The sequence below is a fragment of the Canis lupus genome, chromosome X (assembly GCF_003254725.2).
Source record: "Canis lupus dingo isolate Sandy chromosome X, ASM325472v2, whole genome shotgun sequence".
Lineage (NCBI taxonomy): Eukaryota > Metazoa > Chordata > Mammalia > Carnivora > Canidae > Canis > Canis lupus.
In genome coordinates, this window is record NC_064281.1 from 76565074 (window position 1) to 76584110 (window position 19037).

The following is a 19037-nucleotide window of genomic DNA, read 5'->3' on the forward strand; positions in this document are numbered from 1 at the left end:
ACACCCATTCATGATAAAAACTCAGAAAACTAGGAATAGAAAAAAATTCTCTAAACTTAATAAGGAGTCTCTACAGAAATTTACAGCTAACATAAGGGTAAGATGCTAAGATCAGGTACAAAGAAAGGATATCCCCACTCACTATTCTTGTTTAATATAAAACTGGAAGTCCTAGCTAATGCAATAGGAGAAAAAAAGGAGATAAAGGTAGACTGACAGGGAAGGAAGAATTAAAACTGTAGTTGTTCACAGATGACACGATTGTCTATAGAATATCTCAATCCACAAAAAAGCCCTGGAACTAATGAGCAATTAGCAATTTTGCAGGATACACGGTTAATACGCAAATTTCTATTTTTTCTTATATACCAGCAAAGAAAAATTGGAATTTGTAATTAAAAACACAATACCATTTATATTAGTACCAACATTAAATATTTAGGTAAAAATCTGCAAAAATATGTATAAAATCTCTATGAGGAAAACTGCAAAACACCCATGAAAGAAATCAAAGATCTAAATAAGTAGAAAGATATTCCATGAGGATGAATAGGACAGCTCAAGATTTTCAAGATGTCAGGTCTTCCCATCTTAATCTATAGATTAAATGCAATACCACTCAAAATGCTACAAGTTATTTTGTGGATATCAGCAAACTGATTCTAACGGGAAAAAAAAAAGAGCCAAAATAAGCTAAGTGAAAAACAAGAACAAAAAAAAAAAGATCTGTGTCCATGATGATTGAGATAGACAAGGAATAGATCATGCCTGGTCCCCAGGCAAGGTGTATGCCACTGTGAAAGTTCACACGCATGTTTGTGGGAAGTAGGGGGTAGGGCTGGGGGCAGAGATGTAGTTATGATTAATCAGCACAGCTGCTTCTATATCTCAGGCTTAACAATTGGGGATTATTTGAATCTGAGATTTAGATTTCAGGGGTGTCAGGGTGACACAGGTACTAGTGCAGTCAGTGATAGTGGAACCATGGCTGTTGCAATCTGTTAGACTGTAATCCATTGTAGGATGAACTAAATATTGCTTAACAGGTAGACATAGGTCAGTATCCCTTAATCTTTTAATCATTTTTCTTTCTGACTTTAAAGGTGAAATTTAATCTATTTGAGTTGGTATCCTCACCTGTTACATGAAGGTTCTAATAGTATATTTTGGTAATATCCCACTATTGTTATAAGTTAATACACTTGAAGATTTTAAAATAGGGCCTTTCTCAGTTCAAGAAATGTTAATGAATAATAGTGCCTGTTCTCTAAATAAATTCACAATAAATTGTTCAACAAGTATTTTAAAGTCTTACAACAAAATCTCTCAGCTATTGATAGATCCATCCCTCTGTCAGAAAGATTTTGGAATCAAGATTCTACCACATCCATAATTATCAGAGGAGCTTGTGCCAGGATGATTTTGACTATATCTGTAAACGTTTAGGATGAGACTGAAACCATAAGTAAAGGTAGCGTCCACAAGAACAGGGATTTCTTTCACGATTGTTTCTACTCTGATTCCAGTGCCTAAGATAAAAGTATTCATTTGTATTTCTTGAATTAATGAAAGGCACCAGAGACTTTAAGAAAGTGAAAGAACAGTTCAGGGAGGTAAAGACCTTCACACACACCCACAGATCCCAGCAGAGCTCAGACTCCCTTCTTCAAGCCTGGCATTCAACCAAGAGGGTATGCTATGGAACAAAGAAAAAAATGATCCACAATTCAACTAAAGCCATTTAAACAGCACAGTAAAAAGAAGCCCTCCTCTGATAATTGATATCCACTGTCAGTCCAGATACTGTATAGAATCATCTCCAGATATTTTTATCACCTAAATATTGCACAGTTATAATAAATGCTTAAAAACAAAACTTGAAATGAAAATATCTGAAAATTCCTGGAATGAAATTAAAATATCTGAAAATTCCTGGAAAGAATATGGTTCCCTTTTCATCCTCAAAAACATCAGTGATTTTCAGCAAATGGGGACTTTCTTCAAGATAAACCTCAAAGGCCACTGCAAAAATCTCTTCTTTAGAAAATAGAGACGGGGGTTGCTGGAGAGGGTGGTTATAGGGGTAAGAGATGAGCCCCCAAGGTGATCTTCCCAGGGGTTCAAGGCTAAGTAAAGTAAGTCAAGGGGAATGGACTTTATCAACATGGTGAGTAAATTCAGTTCCTACTGCTGTTGTCAACACATTACTACATTCTTGGCAGCTTAAAATAACACAAAAGTATTATCTTACAGTCCTGGATGTTGGGAAAACAACAAGGATCTCACTGGTCTGAAATGAAGGCGATGGCCAGGATTCATTTCTCTGAAATGCTTTTGCCTTTTCTAGCATCAGGAAGCTACCTGCATTCCTTGGGCCTTGGTTTTGTTTCATCTTCAAAGCCAGCAATGCTTTCTCTTTCTACTTCACTGTGACACTGACCCTTCTGCCTACTTCTTCCACATCTGAAGTACCTTTGTAATTACACTGGCCAGGAAGAGACCCAGCATATTTTTATTTTAAATTCAGCTGATTAGTAATCTTAATTTCGCCAACAATCTTACTTCTCCTTTGCCCTGTGACATCACATATTTACAGGTTCTGGAAAATAGGATATGGACGTCATTGAGGGACCTTTATTCAGCCTATCACAGTGAAAGTGCCATTTAATTGGGTTTAAAATGGGCACCAGCAGGTTTGTGCTCAACCACAGTGGAGCCTAAACATGTTGCTCTGTTTGTGCCATGGAGCACAGAAAGGAAGGGCTCAAGACGACAGGAAGGATGTAAAGGTAAAGAAATGAGAGGATTCAAGAACCACCAGGCTTCTGTCTTGGGGCAGTAGGTACAGGATGACGCCTTCCTCCAAAGTGTGGCTGGGGAAACTAGACAGGTGTGTATGGCAAGTGGCTGAGATCCAAGCTGGTTCTAATCCCTGCCACATTTCCACACTGCCGAAGATCGTGAGAGCTTGGATGGGACTGCAAGAGACTTGATAGCCCAGTTGAAGAGGAGCCAGGACCAGCCCGGCACCGGGCCACGGGGGCAACAGACAGGAAAGATCGTATGACCCAGTGCGGGTCCTGATAGGGAAAAAAACGGCCCTCCTTCTTGGGCAACTAACTGTGAGGACCGCGAAATGGCAAAGCATGTTACCGTTTTTTTTTTTTTTTTAATAAATTAATTTTTTATTGGTGTTCAATTTACCAACATACAGAATAACACCCAGTGCTCATCCCGTCCATGTTACCGGTTTGAATGAGGCGGGGAAAACAGCAGTGTGGCAGAAAGAATGGGCGCAGAGCAGTGGTTGGTTTGCTCAGGTTACAGGTGTGTAGATCGCCTTCCATTAGAAAAGGCGCAGTGGTGAGGCCTCCATGGGAACCCCCGCCCACCTTCCTCCCTTCCGTGGCCCCGCGAAGCAATGAAGGAAAGGGCCACCCCAGGACCTCCGGGGCAGTCTGGGCTTAGGTCGTCTCTCCCCTTGCAGCCTGCTGTCCTGACAGCCCCTCGCCCACCAGCCTCGAGTGAGGGTGGCGGACGGAATGGGGGAGGGGGGCAGGCAGACGGTGAGCAGTCTGGGGGCTCTCCCACACCGAGGGGCGGTTGATATCCATCCGCTGCTGCCTGCAGCGCACTTTCTCCGCCCTTCCCCCCCCCCGTCCCCCTCACCCCCGGTCTCTCGATGCTAGCCCCCACCGCTAACGGTCCCCCGGTCCCACATATCGCGGTGCCAGCAGTGAGGGGGTGGTCGCCGCCGAGGTCTGTCTGCAGAGGCGGGCTGCTGTGAGCTCGCCCCTTAGGCTGGGGCTCCTCCCGGCCCCGCCCCCTCTGGGTCGGAACTAGGGTGGGCCGGGGAGGGGGCGTCGAGCCCATTCGTGCCGTATCCCTCCGCCCCCCTTCCCGACACCCTCGCCGCGAGCGTTTCGTGCCGCATCCTGCGCAGCCCCTGCCCAGTTTGGTGCGGCAGCGCGGGGGGGGGTGGGGGGGGGCGGGACGCCTCTTTGCAATTGTGGCCGCACGCAAGGCGGTGGGAATCCGGGTGAGGAGCTCTGAGAGGAGGGGGAGCCCAACGACCGGCACCTTGAGCCTGTGAAGGCAAGTGGGGCTGTCGTGGGGTGGGGGAGGCGGGGAGGCCCCCACTGTCGCCCGCTTCCAGCCCTCCCGGACCCCAGACCCTGGCAGCCTGGCAAAGAGGAGGCGACCCGGTCGTAGCTGGTGCCTGAGAGAGGTGCGCAGCGCCACGGGACCCCTGGCGAGGAGAGGCGACGACCCGCGCGGGCCGGGCCCAGGGCACGGGGCTGGCCGGAGAGGCTGGCTCCCTCGGATCCTGTGGAGACGAACTGCGCCCTCCACTCCGCAGCCACCTTTCCAGGGACCCGCGACCCGCCCTCGACGGTGCCTGTGCCGGGGGAGAGCTCTGGGGGGAGGCTGCCGAGGAAGAAATGGCGGAGCGGGTGCTGGGGTGGGGGGCGCCCAGGGAAGCCGCCGGGGCGGGAGAGGGGGGCGGCGTCCGAGCGCTGTGCCCCGCTGGCGGGAGCGGGTGGCGGGTGGAGTTGGCCACTCCGGGCCCTGATTCTGGAAAGGGCCCTATTGGGCCCGCGCCGCGGGTGCCGTCCCTTACCACAGGCGGCTGATTGATGCCAAAGTCTTCTCTCTGCGCGGTAGGTCTGGCGGTTTCGTCCCGCAGGGTGCATCTGTAAAGGAGAGGCTTCAGAAAAAGGAGGAGCAGGACAATGGCCTGGATTTCTGGAGGTGTGTGTGGAGCTGGGGGCGGGGGGCGGCGGTGGGCAGCAGCCACAGTGTGGAGACCCGAATCGGGGTGGGGTGACTGCGACCAGAACAGGTCAGGCATCCAGGAATACCTTGTAAAATTCTTCTTTGTATTAGCTTTCTAAGCACTTCCCTTGTCTTCCTTCCTCACCTCCACCCAAAATTTGTGGCAGGAAAAGATGGACTAGGAGGTGAGGGTGAGACAGAAGAAGTAATTGCAAGTGCCACTGCACAACCTTTTTCTAGAATATGCGGGCACCCTTCCCCCAATTTATGCTGCGCAAGGCAGTGGGATGTGGTACACCTAGTGGTGAATCCTTAGAATTGGAGAAAGGAGCTATGTGAAGAGTGTGACGTCAAGCGATGTCCTTGTCTGCAACTCTGAAATGGAGAGCTTATGTAAAACTAGAATATTCTACCAAGAGGACTCTGTTGAAAAACCAATATTGGATTCCCATCCTTGGTATTTGTGGGTTCATCCAGAGCTCACTTGCTACCATGGTTTCCTGAGTGTCATGCTTTTTCATCTGTTTGTCCCTAGGCCTGCTTTAAAGCTGCTCACTTCTGCAAGGAAGGGAAGGAGGAAGAGACTGGCTCAAATCTCTGGAGGTTGGTGTGAAGGACAGCAATACAGGGGATAGTTTCAGAACAAGATCACAGCAGGTGTCTTTGATCCACTTGTATGTGTTTGATCCATGTCTACTCTGCCAGATTTGCACATTGCCACATCTCTTGTCCATTTCCTGCACGAGGTATTAGGAATTTTGGGGTAGGTGTGGATTAGGTTGTGACTGGAGGAGAAGACCTGAAAACAGAGACCAGTAGACAGGAAAAATTAGACAAATTAGAACTTTAAACAGAGATATGTTTACATTAGGCATCAGTGTGTCGGTTAACTAAGCAGTCAGAGTTCATTTTCTCCTGCATGTTTACATTTCTATAGGACAGCCTTCTCTCTGCTATAGGGCTTAATACCACTGAAAGAAAGTAAGGAGGAAGAAATTGCACCATATCCCTGCAGGTGGTATGAGAGTGGGTACAAATTTGGGTGGGGAAGTGGAGATAACACTGGTCTAAGAGTGATTAGGGTCTAGCCTACAGGCTCCTCAGCCTCTCCTGTTGGCAACCCCCTTTCCTACTAACCTCACACCTGTTTCATAGCAGGCAAAATAATGTGGCCACTCTGGGGGTTAATGTGTGGGGTGAAGTGAGGGTGACAGAAATACTTTCAACTGTTTTACTAAGCACTCAAGGTCCAGTCTCTCTGTGTGAATCGCTGCATGGAGTGATACAATTGGAAGATAGTCAAAGCCCCATGTCATTTTTCTTTACCTAGATACACCTCCAGTGGCAGCTCTAGTGGTGCTGGAATTGCTGCTGACCACCACCCTCAACAGGTCTGCACCTACCCAGGAACATCCACCATCCCCCAGCTTGGTTGTGCCTCTTCTGCATTTTGTCTGTGATATTGACTGAGGCTAGGCTTCGGAAGGAAGTTGATTGACTGCTGGACTGGTGATTGATTCTAACATTTGTTTCCAACTGTACTACGTGAATCACTGAAAGAACAGTGTGAAGATATAAAACTGTGAGAGGTCTGTGGTAGAGGCTGAGACTAGGATAGAGTTACTTAACTGGGCCTCCTCTGTAACTTACACCATGACTGGGGCTGAGATTGAACCTTCTGCTCAGGCGAAGCCTGAAAAGAAGGCTGGAGAAGAGGTTGGGGGTGGGGCTGAAAGAGAGAATGAAGTCCCATTGGTGGTCAGACCCAAGGTTAGGACCCAGGCACAGGTAATGTCTGGGGCAAGGCCCAAAACCGAGTCGAAGTCAATGCCTGGGGCAAGGCCCAAAACTGAATCGCAGGCAGTGGCTGGGGCAAGACCCAAAACTGAATCACAGGGAATGTCTGGGGCAAGGCCCAAAAATGAGTCCCAGGCAATGGCTGGGGCAAGACCCAAAACTGAGTCCCAGGCAATGGCTGGGGCAAGGCCCAAAGCTGAAGCCAAGGCAGTAGGGGGAGCACGTCCTAAGACTGAGGCCAAGGCAATCCCTGGGGCAAGGCCCAAAGATGAAACCCAAGCTTGGGCCCAGACTGAGTTTGGGGCAGAGGCAATGTCACAGACAGAGAGCTTGGCCCAGACCAATGCTGTAGCGTGGCCACTTGTCAGTACTGATTCTGGGTCAGTTGCTAAACCTTTGGCCCTGTCTGTGGATAGGGAACTGGTCAATGTGGACACTGAGACATTTCCTGGCTCCCAGGTTCAGACAGGAATCCAACCCTGGTTTGGAACAGGGGAGGAAGCTAATATGGGGTCTTGGTGCTATCCCAGGCCCCGGGCCAGAGAGGAAACCTCTAATGAGTCTGGATTCTGGTCAGCAGATGAGACCTCTACAATGTCTTCTTACTGGGCCGGAGAAGAGGCCAGTATCAGATCATGGCCCAGGGAAGAGGCCAATACCAGGTCCAGGCACAGGGCTAAACATCAGCCTAACCCTAGATCCAAGCCCAGATCCAAGCAAGATCCCTATATTGATTCTTGGTCTGGGTCTGAAGAGGAGTCTGGCAACCCATTTTGCTTGTGGGCTGGAGAAAATACCAATAACTTATTCAGGCCCAGAGTCAAGGATGAGGCAAATATGAGGTCCAAGCTCAGGACAAAGAGAGAGGACTTTTTTGAATCTGAGTCTGAAGATGAGTACTATAAGGAGTCTTGGTTTTTGCCTGGAGAAGAGGCAAATAGTAGATTTAGGACCAGAGACAAGGAAGAGCCTAATGCTATCTTGAAGCCCAGGGCCCAGAAAGATGTTAATAACAGTGGCAGGGTCAAACAAGAGCCCAGGTGTGAAGAGGAAGTAATTATTGGGTCCTGGTTCTGGGCAGAGAAAGAGGCTGGTATGGAAGCTGGGGCTTCTGCCATCTGTGAATCCAGACCAGGGGTGGAGGAGGGGGCCATTGGTGGATCCTTGTTCTGGACTGAGGAAAAGTCCAGTTTGGGAGCTGTGGCCAGAGAAGAGGCCAGGCCAGAGTCTGAAGAAGAGGCCATATTTGGATCCTGGTTCTGGGATAGGGATGAGGCCTGCTTTGACCTAAATCCCAGTCCTGTATACAAGGCTAATTCCAGATTCAGACATTCAGCTGAGGAGGAACTTAAGACATCATCCAGGCCCCAAACTTGGGAAGAGGTCACTGTTGAATTCAAACCTGGTCCTTGTCATGGAGTTGGCTTCCCATCTCCAAGCTCCTTTAGAATTCCTGAAGAAGCAGCATCTGTATTCTCTGAAATGTTTGAGGGAAAGCCCAAGCATGCAGAATTTACCTCAGAAGGGGAAGAGCAGGAATCTCTGCTTCAGCCTGATCAGACTGAACCTGAGTTCCCATTTCAGTATGATCCATCCTACAGGTCAGTCAGAGAAATTCGGGAGCATCTTAAGGCCAGGGAGAGTGCAGAGCCTGAGAGTTGGTCCTGCAGCTGCATACAATGTGAGCTTAAAATTGGTACTGGAGAGTTTGAAGAACTCCTCCTATTAATGGACAAAATCCGGGATCCTTTTATTCATGAAATATCTAAAATTGCAATGGGTATGAGAAGTGCTTCTCAATTTACTCGAGATTTTATTCGGGATTCAGGTGTTGTCTCACTTATTGAAACCTTGCTTAATTATCCTTCGTCCCGAGTTAGGACAAGTTTCCTGGAAAATATGATTCACATGGCTCCACCTTACCCAAATCTAAACATGATTGAGACATTCATATGTCAAGTGTGTGAGGAAACCCTTGCTCATAATGTGGGTTCCCCTGAGCAGCTGCTTGGATTACGGATGCTTAGACACCTCACTATAACTACTGACTATCACACACTGGTTGCCAATTATATGTCTGGGTTTCTCTCCTTATTAACCACAGGCAATGCAAGAACGAAGTTTCACATTCTGAAAATGCTATTGAATTTGTCTGAAAATCCTATTGTGGCAAAAAAACTATTCAGTGCCAAAGCTCTATCGATATTTGTGGGTCTCTTTAACATAGAAGAGACAAATGATAATATTCAAATTGTCATTAAGATGTTTCAGAATATCAGTAATATCATAAAAAATGGGACTATGTCCTTAATTGATGAGGATTTCAATCTTGAGCCGCTTATTTCTGCATTCCATGAATTTGAGAAGTTAGCTAAGGAACTACAAGTCCAAATAGACAATCAAAATGATCCTGAGGTGGGACAACAAAGCTAATATGAATAACCACCTGCCTTTGATCAGCCTTATGTTCCCAAAGAGCCCTGAGTAGTGCTTTGGTTTTCAGAGTCTGGTTTATGTTGTAACTTTATATTTTAATGCTGATGTTAACTTTGTTCAATTCTTAATTTGAGCTGGATCATTTTGTGGATGCCAAATGAATATTAGAGCTGAAAACATATTTGTTATTTGTCTTGCTGTCCAGATTGCAATATTTTTCAGTATTAAGCTTCCAATGAACTGAGTCACCTGTGCAAGCTACCCTGCTATTTGTTGTTTAAACATATGGTTCTCTATTCAAGTCTGTGTTTTCAATAAAGGTCTATGTGAAAATTGGAAGAAGTGACCCTTAAGTTTGAAATCCAGGTACAGATACATTATGCACACTTACAAATATAAATAGTAGTATGACAAACACCCTCATTGAAAAAATCCCATTCCTGGAGTTTAAGAATGAGATTTCTGCAGGCTGTGGTATTTGAGAAATGCTTCAGTGAAGAAGGACCCACTTAAACTCGTCACTAAAGTGTAGGATAAGGTCATTCTTAGAAGTAAGCTGTGGTGACGTGAAGAAAAGGTGTAATTGGAAGGCCTGTCCCAGTAGCAAGGATGCACCCTATCTATCTGGAAGAGGTAAGGCAAGTTTAGTGAGGGATGCAGCTGAAATGAGGCCAGCTCAAAGAGCTAAGTCAGGCAAATCTGCACATTTTACAACTAGTACCAACTCACACTCTTTCACCCAAAGAATGAAAGATGAGAGAGTACAATAACACAAATTAAATGGAGTCAGGAATAAGATTTCCTTTGTGATGATCCTAGTCCAAGGAAAGTAGTAAGGAAACACCATGGTTTTAAAAATGATCTATTTATTGTCCTGAAGTGACACTGATGCTTTTATGTCCAGTGAAACAGAAGAATGTGATATCTATGGAAAATTAGATTCCATTTTAAAATCTTGTATGTAAGTAGACAATTTCTATGTAGTTTCAATAAGTCTAGAAATTTCATACACTCTATACTCTAGAATAAAATACACCATATTAAAAATATTTTCAGAGACAAGCACTGGGAATATGCAAAAATTACTAAAACAGGGTTTTTTAAATTTTAATATGCATATATCTAGTGCCTCAAGTTATTACATATTGGAAAGGAGACAGTTACATAAAAGGTTGTGCTATAAGGGTTAAAGGAATGTTTAGGGATAAAAACATTTAGAAAAGTTGGAATGTTTTAGAGTGGCAATTACATTCCAGAAATAGTGGTGATGATTGCATGGCATCGTGAATATGCTTAATGCCACTGAATTGTACATTTTAAAATGGTTAAAATGATTTTTAGGTTATGTGTATTTTCACAATAATAAATAGATTATACCACACCTTCAGGCAAGAATTCCAGAAGTTAATAATAGGGTTGGTTTAGAGAGAGAATCCAGACTTCTCGAAAACATATTTTTAGACATGGTGAAAATGGTATTTGTTTTGTCTAAGTATGCTAATTTTTGAAAAGGTAAAATTATAACTTGTAATTTAGAAATGATTAAGCGAATGATTTTTTTTCAACACAAGGAAATGCTAAGAATATGAAAAATGGTTGAGGGGAATATGTATACATACAGAATATAATATAAACAAAACGTATATTAAATTTCATACATAGAAAATAAATGTTAGGATAAAATTGCTGAGTTGAATACAGAGCTAGTTAATATTTTAAGGAAAATCCATTGTAGCCATTGATGTTATCTGTCCACCGAATATAAATCATTTCCGTAACAAACAAATTGTCTACAAGTTAAAATCAGCTTCTCCGTTTTGAAAACTTTAATAGAAAGCGAAGCCCAGCACTGCACTGGAATAATAGCCAGTAACCTGTGCTGTCTTTAGCCAAGTTTTGTATAATTTTTCTGAACATGCAAAGTGGTTTTGTTTTCCTACCCGATTCTGGTATGCAAGGTCTACCGAGGTAGGGCAAAGTGGCAGTTTTGCCCACCTTCACAAACCACAAGCATTAACAGGGGTCTTCCTGGTAGTGGACATTGGAGTTTGAATGTTTTGCTTATCAATACTTTTCAAGACATTCTGCGTGTGTGTGTGTGTGTGTGTGTGTGTGTGTGTGTGTGTGTGCCTGTGTGTGTGTGTTAATGTGTCGCCCGAGTATCATACAGAATAATAAAAATCCTTTCGTCTCCAATCTCCTCACCGAGTATTCCTCACCATCCCTGTGCTCCTAACAGAGCAAGGCCCAGGTCTAGCATTAGGGCTGGCAGCTCTGGCTCCAAATCCAGTCTGCCTTCAGCTCTCTATCTTCACCAGGGACCGGAGCTTCAGATTCTTCGAGCAAGCATCTCAACCTCAGGGTCAGAAGAGTCCGCCATTCGTGCTGCAGGGCTGTGGCAGACAAGCTGACTGACCGCGCGGTCACGTGAGGCTGGTGGTGGGTCACGTGACCACGCTCTCACTTGGGCAAGCACAGGGGTGTGCAGCGCGGACAAGGCAGGAAGGACATACACTTGACGAGTGACAGACTACAATTTGAGAGGAGCGGTAGGATGTTGTGGTGGGTGGGTGGGTGTCCCTGGGTGTCCCTCCATGCTGCACTAACTTGGAAACGAATTTCTCAGGCGACCAGAATTACAGCGTTTGTTGGTAGAGGGCACAGCCCGTCAGCCTATTGCCAGCGTCTTAGCCGGGTTCAGTCTTTCGCCCAGGAGCTCAAGAGGCAGGAAGTCATCTTGTGCGAGGCGGACGTGGAGAGAAGCAGCGGTTGCTGTTGGAGGAGGTGGGTGCGAGGCCGGGGAAATGGCATCCGTGGCAGGTGGTGGCTGAGACTATTAGGTGTGGGGGCCGGAAGTGCCTGGGACCCTCCTGCTCTCTGCTGTCTCCTGCCCTCTGAACACCCCTCCCCCACACCTAGCCTCCCTGCCCAGCTCTGTGTGACTCTTTCTATTGTGGGTGAGGGAGGTGGACACACGGAGGGAGGTGGCTACAGAGGAGCCCAGAGAGAGGAAATGGTGAAGTGACAATTTCTGAACTCAGGCGCTGGATCTGGAAAGTGGTTGTGAGAATGGTGTTGGGGCCTAGGGCAAGCTGCCCCAAAATGTGCCATTTGGGCATGCGGATTATTTAGAGCTGAAAATAATTGAGGCCCAAAAGATTGAGGAGGAAACTTTGACCTTCCCCACCAACTACCTAAAAAGAATTTAGGTTGAGAACCTGCTCCAGGAAGAGAGCTACCACCATAGATAACTACAGTATGATATCAACTAGGGGTGGTTGACAGGGAGGAATTTAGTAAAGTATGTGTTAAAATTCCTTTCTATGCCCCATTGTTTCTGCATGGCCCCACTAACATTTGTTTACCAAAGTTTAATTCTTTCCTGTTTTGAATTGCGTTCCTTCCCTTTGAAGTCCCAAATCCCTACCCTTTCTCTTAGTTAGGTATGACAAACTTGCCTCATTTTTTTGACTGTCTTTGGAATCTCATGTTTATGTGGGTTCCCTCTATGTGTGAAGTTAAATTTTATTTTCTCCTGTTAATCTGTATCATCAATTGGATTCTTACTCCAGCTAGACAAATCTTGAAAGGTACAGAAAAAAAATTTCCTCAATAATGGGAACTGTGAGCTACGCTTCTTTCCTCTCGCCTGTTGGCACTCACTCTCTACTGCCTATCTTTCTTCCAGACATTGAGGATGGCTGAGACCAGATCAAGATTGGGGGAAGGTGCAGGATAAAGAGGCAGGGTTACATCTGCCTTATACTTCAAGGTTCCAGGTTCTAAAAGATGCAGGAATATAATGAACCACAATCTGATCAGCTCTAGGGAAGGGAAAGGGGAACAGACTCAGGAGGAAGGAACCTAGATGCTTCAGGCCCTTTACATGGAATTTCTTATTGGGGTACCACCAAGTTCCTTAACTCCCAAGATGATCCTTGGATCTTAGCCCCAGGCAGCAGCTCCTTCCCATCGAGGAGCACAGAAGTTGCTATTTGATCTGAGGCTCCCTACCCCTGCTGTCCTGAGCCTCAGAGGCAGTTTTTTCTGGGAACCACTGACAGAAACCATTTTATGGATGGTCTCTATGTTTCCCTTTGTAGACACTTCGTTCTCTTCCTTGTGATTTGTTCTTTGCTCATTTCTTTTTTTTTTTTTCTTTGCTCATTTCTTAGGGCCTTTTCTTTTGGTCTCATCCTGGGTACCTGCCCTTGGTAAATCCTTGACATTTTGGTTCCCTTGATGCATCCACTGGCTACAGATGCAGTTTAAGAAGGCATTGCCAGGAAGTAATGAGTTTTCCCAAGCCCTGTTATATCCTTATTTTATATTCAGTGTAGAGTTGAAACCATGCTAAGTTAATACTTCAGGCCATCCTGTTTACATTCAAAAGCTAGGATTGAGCAGTGGGCATGTGGGGTAAAATTACAGAGATCAAGGCCTGGCACTACCTCCTCCTCTCTTCCTTCTTGCCTGCTTGGTAATAACAAATATTCTCTTCCCCCCTCTTTCCAGAACTCTGATAATATAAGCGTTGGGTCCATTGTTCAGATTATAGTCTTTCTCCTCAAGCTCTGTTTTCCCGTCTGTGTGTTTTTAGAATTTGACAAAAGAGAATACCTCAAACATAGTGTGCTATAAGAAAGAATATATTTAACCTTTATCCCTGGTTCCTGGCACAGAGATTCAAGAAACCTACATATTTCTTGAATGATGGGAGTGTATTTGTTATGATAACGTGACTTTTGGTGGGCCCCTAGATAGGATCAGGATGCGGGCTGGTCACCAGTAGGACCAACCCTGTGACTAGAGTTGGAACTTTAAGTAAGCTGGAATTCTCAGAGAGAGGAGGAGGGCTGGATTTTAGGTTCAGTCATGTGGCCTGTGATTTAATGGATCCTATCTGTATAACAAAACTCCAATGAACACTTAGGGCTCCATGGGGCTTCCTGATTGGTAAAAACACTAATACCCAGGGAGGTTGATGTGGCATGACTCCATAGGAACAGGGCTTGGAAGCTGTGTGTCTGAGACCCTTCCAGACCTTGTTCTATATGTATCTTTTATAATAAAACTGTAATTCCAGTATAGAACTTTTAGTGAGTTCTGTGAGTTCTGGTAAATTATCAAACCTGAAGGGGTCATGAGAGACCCTAAATTTATAACTGATCACTCAGAAGTATGAGAGGCCCCCATGACTTGTAATTGATCTGAAATGGGGCAGTATTGTTGAGGATTGAGGACTGCACCCTTAAACCTGTGGAGTCTGATGCTAACTCCAGGTAGTTGGTGTCAAAGAATTGATGTCAGAACAATGGTGTCACATGTCCCTATTTTTAGCAGCCATCCCTAGATTAATATCTGTCTCTGATCCTATGTATCATATATAAACAAGTTAAAATGAAGGAGGCAGAGGCCACCAGTATATTATGGTTGAAAAAAAGTAGCATGTGTTTTTTGTGGCAAGCTGCACAATTCAAATGATTTTTAAACTTCTCTATACACATGATGGGATGAGCACTGGGTGTTATACTATATCTTGGAAAATTGAATTTAAATTTAAAAAATGAGAAAAAGAAATAAAGTTCTCTATAATTTCTATATATTTTTTAAAATTAGAGCTCCCTCAACCAAGTATTCCTGTTGGGAGTGCTGTTATTTGGGGAACTTCACATTGTGGCCTGGCTGGATACCTCTAAGTCCCATGTGCAACTTGAAGCAGATACTTAGCCAATTAATACCTGTGGATTTTTTCAGTCTTGGCCAAAGGGTGGGGTAAGTGTGATATGTGTGTTTATGTGTGTGTGTGTCCCCAAGTATGAAGATGATTATCTCTGTTCTGATCACTCCTTGTGTATGACTTTTAGGGGAGAGGATCATCCATCAGTTTTTTCCTGGGGTGTAATTGAAGTAAAAACCTCATCATTCATATGGCCCTTTTGTTTCTGCCCCTTTTCTGGATTAATATTATGGGCTATCTCAAGTAATACCACTTTAATATCATTAAAATGTCACTTGACTTGAAATGTTGCTGCCTGGGGATAAAATTAGAGCAGATTTGTCATCACTCCAGTCATGAAAGAAAGGTATCTTTTTATAGTACAGCTGGACTGTTATCACTTACTGGCACTCTACTCTGCCCCTAGTTTTAAAAGAGCAACCTTCAATGGAATATCATCTATAAAATACTATCAGGTTCTCTATGGAGAGTGTCAAGGCCCTGCACCCTTCCATACAATTCTACCTTTCTATCTCCATCTCCCAACACATTCTTCCAAGTCAGGGCCAGGACTAGAATTAGATAATGACACAGTTTAAAGAGGCAGTCACTCTCAGATGCTTCACACTAGTCTAAGTCCTTCTCCACTTTGCCTGCACTCAACCCACATTGGACTATCTGCTTTTGGCCAACCCAACTATACTTTGTGCTTTACTCCTTCTGTGACTTTCCCCACACTACTCCATCAATCTTTAATGCTCTTGTAACCATTTCTGTGCCTGTGGGAACATAATCATCCTTTTAGGCTCAGTCTCAAATGTTAGGGTTTGAAGTCTTTCTGATACCCTCACCCTTACTCTTTGCATGATGGTAGGAAGTAATCCCTCCATCCTTTATACTTATATAGTATTTTATTTGGCCCTGTTTTAGCATTTGTTACTTTATATCATATATTGGAGTCTTTTTTAATTTTTTTTATTTATGATAGTCATACAGAGAGAGAGAGAAAGACAGAGACATAGGCAGAGGGAGAAGCAGGCTCCATGCACCGGGAGCCTGATGTGGGATTCGATCCCGGGTCTCCAGGATCGCGCCCTGGGCCAAAGGCAGGCGCCAAACCGCTGTGCCACCCAGGGATCCTATTGGAGTCTTTTTTATGAGTAAGATAGAACTATTGTTGAAGGACAGGTAGATAGAAGAAGAAATTTGAAATCTAGAAGTATGAATCAAACCCGTCTGACCACAATGCTTGAGCCTTTTACTACTTATAATAGTAATTATAATTAGTAATTATTGTTAGTGTTAAGGTTTATCAGGTGCTTTGTAAGAGCCAGATACTCTTCTAAGGGTTCTAAATGTATTAACTTATTTCATCTTCAAAACAAACTTATGGAGTAGGTGCTATTGTTGCTTCCATTCTACAAATGAGGAAGCTGAGGCACGGACTGGTTAAACTACTTACCCAAGCTCACTGAATTGGTTAACACAGTTGCTGAGATTCAAACCATGGTAGGTGGAATCTAGAGCTGGTATGCGTTAGCATTATACTATATCTATATTCCTCTAGTGCTAATTATCAGTAAAAGCTGCCATCATCACCATCCCTATCTTCATCATCAGATTTTGTTTCTTAAAGCCTGTGGCAAAATACTTTATTCATTGTAAAGAAACTTAAGTTTGAGTGTTATTAGACTTCTTGTCCCTTATCTCCTTCTTCCTGTGTATCAACCTACTCCAGCTTTTCCTTCCTTCTCAATTTAATGGTCCCTCATGGTCCATCATTTTTACTACTCACCTATCTCATCCTCTAGTGCCTGGCAAAGTCTCAATTGATAAATCCTAAATATTCACCTCTTCTTATACCCATGTTGCTTAGTGCAGTGCACCTGGGGAGAGTTAACCAAATTTTTCCAACTGTTGACACTATGAGTTTGTCCTTCTTGACCTCACTACAGTGCCCTGGATTGAAAGCAGACAATCTCTAATGTCTACATTATGGATATTTCACAAGAGTGCATTTCACACAATGACTCTCTGATCTGAAACTAACTGAGCTCAGGTACTTAATGTACTTCTGAGCTCCTTAGATAAGGAAAGGCTTGGGTTTTCTGCCGGAAGCTTTCCTTTTCAATATAGAACAGAAGCCCATCACAGTTGTCAGACCTCTAGCGATCATTAGGCAAGGTGTTTGGAATCTACAGTTTTCCTTTCACGTGGAAACACGAGTTTCTGACACAGGTTTTAAGATGTAGGTGCTCACTGGCAGGCAAAAGTCAGGAACTATTGCTCATTGAAAAGTGGTTTTGTGCCTGAGCATACATATCATTTAGGATTTTTCTATTTTCATATAACAAGGAACTCAACTAAAACAAACTTAATAAGGAAATTATCATCCACAGATTGGAAGTATTGAGGCAGAGCAGCCTTGATGGTTGTTTGATTCAGCTATGGACTCCACTTTTTTTCCATCTCTTTCTTCTGCTATTCACAATATCAACTGTTCTAAAGCTAGAACCTTGGTAGCTGCAACACTTGCAGGTGTCGAGCAACTTCCTGAGAAAGAAAAGGAGACAAGCCTTCCTGATGGCCTTTTCTTATGAGTGAGGGCACTTTCCTCAGAAGTCCTTCTGCAGGGATCTCTGGGTGGCGCAGCGGTTTGGTGCCTGCCTTTGGCCCAGGGCGCGATCCTGGAGACCCGGGATCGAATCCCACATCAGGCTCCCGGTGCATGGAGCCTGCTTCCCCCTCTGCCTATGTCTCTGCCTCTCTCTCTCTGTGACTATCATAAATAAATAAAAATTAAAAAAAAATAAAAAAAATTAAAAAAGAAGTCCTTCTGCAATCTTCCCCTAATGCCTGATTGAGTAGAGTTATATCACCACCCCTCCCTGAACTAGGGAGTACGACGGGGATGGATTACCCCTCGAGCAAGCCGACTCACCCCTGGAAGTGGGATCAGCCCCCCTTTGCTACATGACTACAAGGAGCGGGGAGGCAAACATGGCATTCTTCTAGTAAGGGGCTATGGTAAGCAATACAGTATACAAAATACTGAGGTTACAGTGACAAAGAGCACAGTAGCAATATCTCATCAGTTACGACCACTAAAAGCCACCATAGAGTTCTCACCTATTCTTTAAAAATATTTTATTTATTTATTCATGACAGAGAAAGAGACATAGGCAGAGGGAGAAGCAGGATCCTAGGGAGCCTGATGTGGGACTCAATCCCAGGACTTCGGGATCACGACCTGAGCCAAAGACAGATAGATGCTCAACCACTGAGCCACCCAGGCACCCCAAGTTCTCATCTATTCATTTTGAGTTTCCACAGCCTATCTCATAATATGACCGGATCACAATTTTAAAAGGAACTAGAAAGACCTGATACATGCAGGTGTTTCACACTATCAGATACTTCCTAATTTAGTGTGCACGAGAATCCTGTGAAGTAGTTATAAACAGCCTTTTATATAGACATTAAGTACTTTTTCCAACATGACACAAATAGTGAATGGTAAAGTCTCTCTTCAGTTTTTGCCTGGCTCTAAAGTCTGGCCAAGTTCCAGAGTAGAGCCTAGAAGACAAAGATCTTACGCTACCATCCAGGCGCATTTTAAAAAGTGCTTTTGGAACTCAGAAACTGGCCATTCTAGTCTAAGGAAGCACTTAGTAGTATAGTGCAGTGCCTCTTGGTGGTGGTAGTGGTGGTGATAAAGATGACTTTTTTCCTCCCAGGGTTAAGTCACAGTTGCTCAGACCTCACCACCAAGAACTTTGATTTTGGAAGTCTAACTCTAATCTGCATTGGATCCAGGTTATGAACTTAGGGGCTGAGATGCCAGGTTCAGGGAACCATATAAATATTTTATACCTGGGAAGGGAAAGAGCCAGTATTTACGAAACAGCTCAGTTTTCAAGGGCAACTTTATTCCAAGATCGAATATACAGCTAAAAGGAAGAGGACAAATGCTGTGTTCACTGGTCTTTAGCTACCCCATTAAAATCTATAGGCCAGACTTCCAGGTTCAGTTAGGACATGTAAAGAACTTGGAAATCATTGCTCCTGTACTTCTAAACAGGAAATAAAAAGCTGAACAAACTGAGAATCAATGACTTATCTTAGGCCCATAAAATAACTGAGGTTACAGGGCAAATAATCACCCCAAATTCTGGAGAAAAGACAAATCTGGAGAGGCACAGCCTATCTCTCCTTACATAGAACAGAAAATGTTAGAAATATAAACATGTGAGAACACTTAAATGGTAATTTTGACAAATTGCTAGAGACTGGATGTGGAATAGTTTGA

At 44.2% G+C, this 19037-nt stretch overlaps 3 protein-coding genes across 9 annotated transcripts in view; all 3 read left to right on the forward strand.

Moving 5' to 3' along the window:
- Positions 1-19037, forward strand: part of BHLHB9 (basic helix-loop-helix family member b9) — a 106724-nt gene that overhangs the window by 79756 nt on the left and 7931 nt on the right. The window contains exons 1-3 of one of the 7 annotated variants that reach the window (XM_049107295.1): positions 11403-11558; positions 11636-11793; positions 14629-14784. The exons of 2 other annotated variants lie outside the window; for them this stretch is intronic. The gene's annotated coding sequence lies outside the window, so the exon portion shown is untranslated. Of the gene's footprint in view, positions 1-4204; positions 4229-11402; positions 11559-11635; positions 11794-14628; positions 14785-19037 lie in introns of those variants that run through there. 4 more of the 7 variants (XM_025431640.3, XM_049107297.1, XM_049107300.1 and 1 more) reach the window with 4 other exon arrangements.
- Positions 2850-6244, forward strand: LOC112649390 (uncharacterized). The gene is made up of 5 exons (XM_035712108.2): positions 2850-2960; positions 4213-4395; positions 4666-4752; positions 5312-5379; positions 6107-6244. Exons 1-5 carry the CDS (start codon positions 2850-2852, stop codon positions 6234-6236), a joined length of 579 nt encoding a protein of 192 aa, XP_035568001.2. The 3' UTR covers positions 6237-6244.
- GPRASP2 (G protein-coupled receptor associated sorting protein 2) lies at positions 6422-9351 on the forward strand. The gene has a single exon (XM_049107294.1). The coding sequence runs from the start codon at positions 6430-6432 to the stop codon at positions 9004-9006; it is 2577 nt and encodes an 858-aa protein (XP_048963251.1). The 5' UTR covers positions 6422-6429; the 3' UTR covers positions 9007-9351.

Bases quoted from the DNA above. Each gene is read 5' to 3' on its own strand.
- LOC112649390 (XM_035712108.2), top strand. From the start codon at position 2,850: ATGACGCCTTCCTCCAAAGTGTGGCTGGGGAAACTAGACAGGTGTGTA. The intron at 4,396-4,665 runs GTGCCTGTGCCG...TCTGCGCGGTAG, and splicing joins CCCGCGACCCGCCCTCGACG to GTCTGGCGGTTTCGTCCCGC. The intron at 5,380-6,106 runs GTTGGTGTGAAG...TTCTTTACCTAG, and splicing joins ACTGGCTCAAATCTCTGGAG to ATACACCTCCAGTGGCAGCT.
- GPRASP2 (XM_049107294.1), top strand. From the start codon at position 6,430: ATGACTGGGGCTGAGATTGAACCTTCTGCTCAGGCGAAGCCTGAAAAG.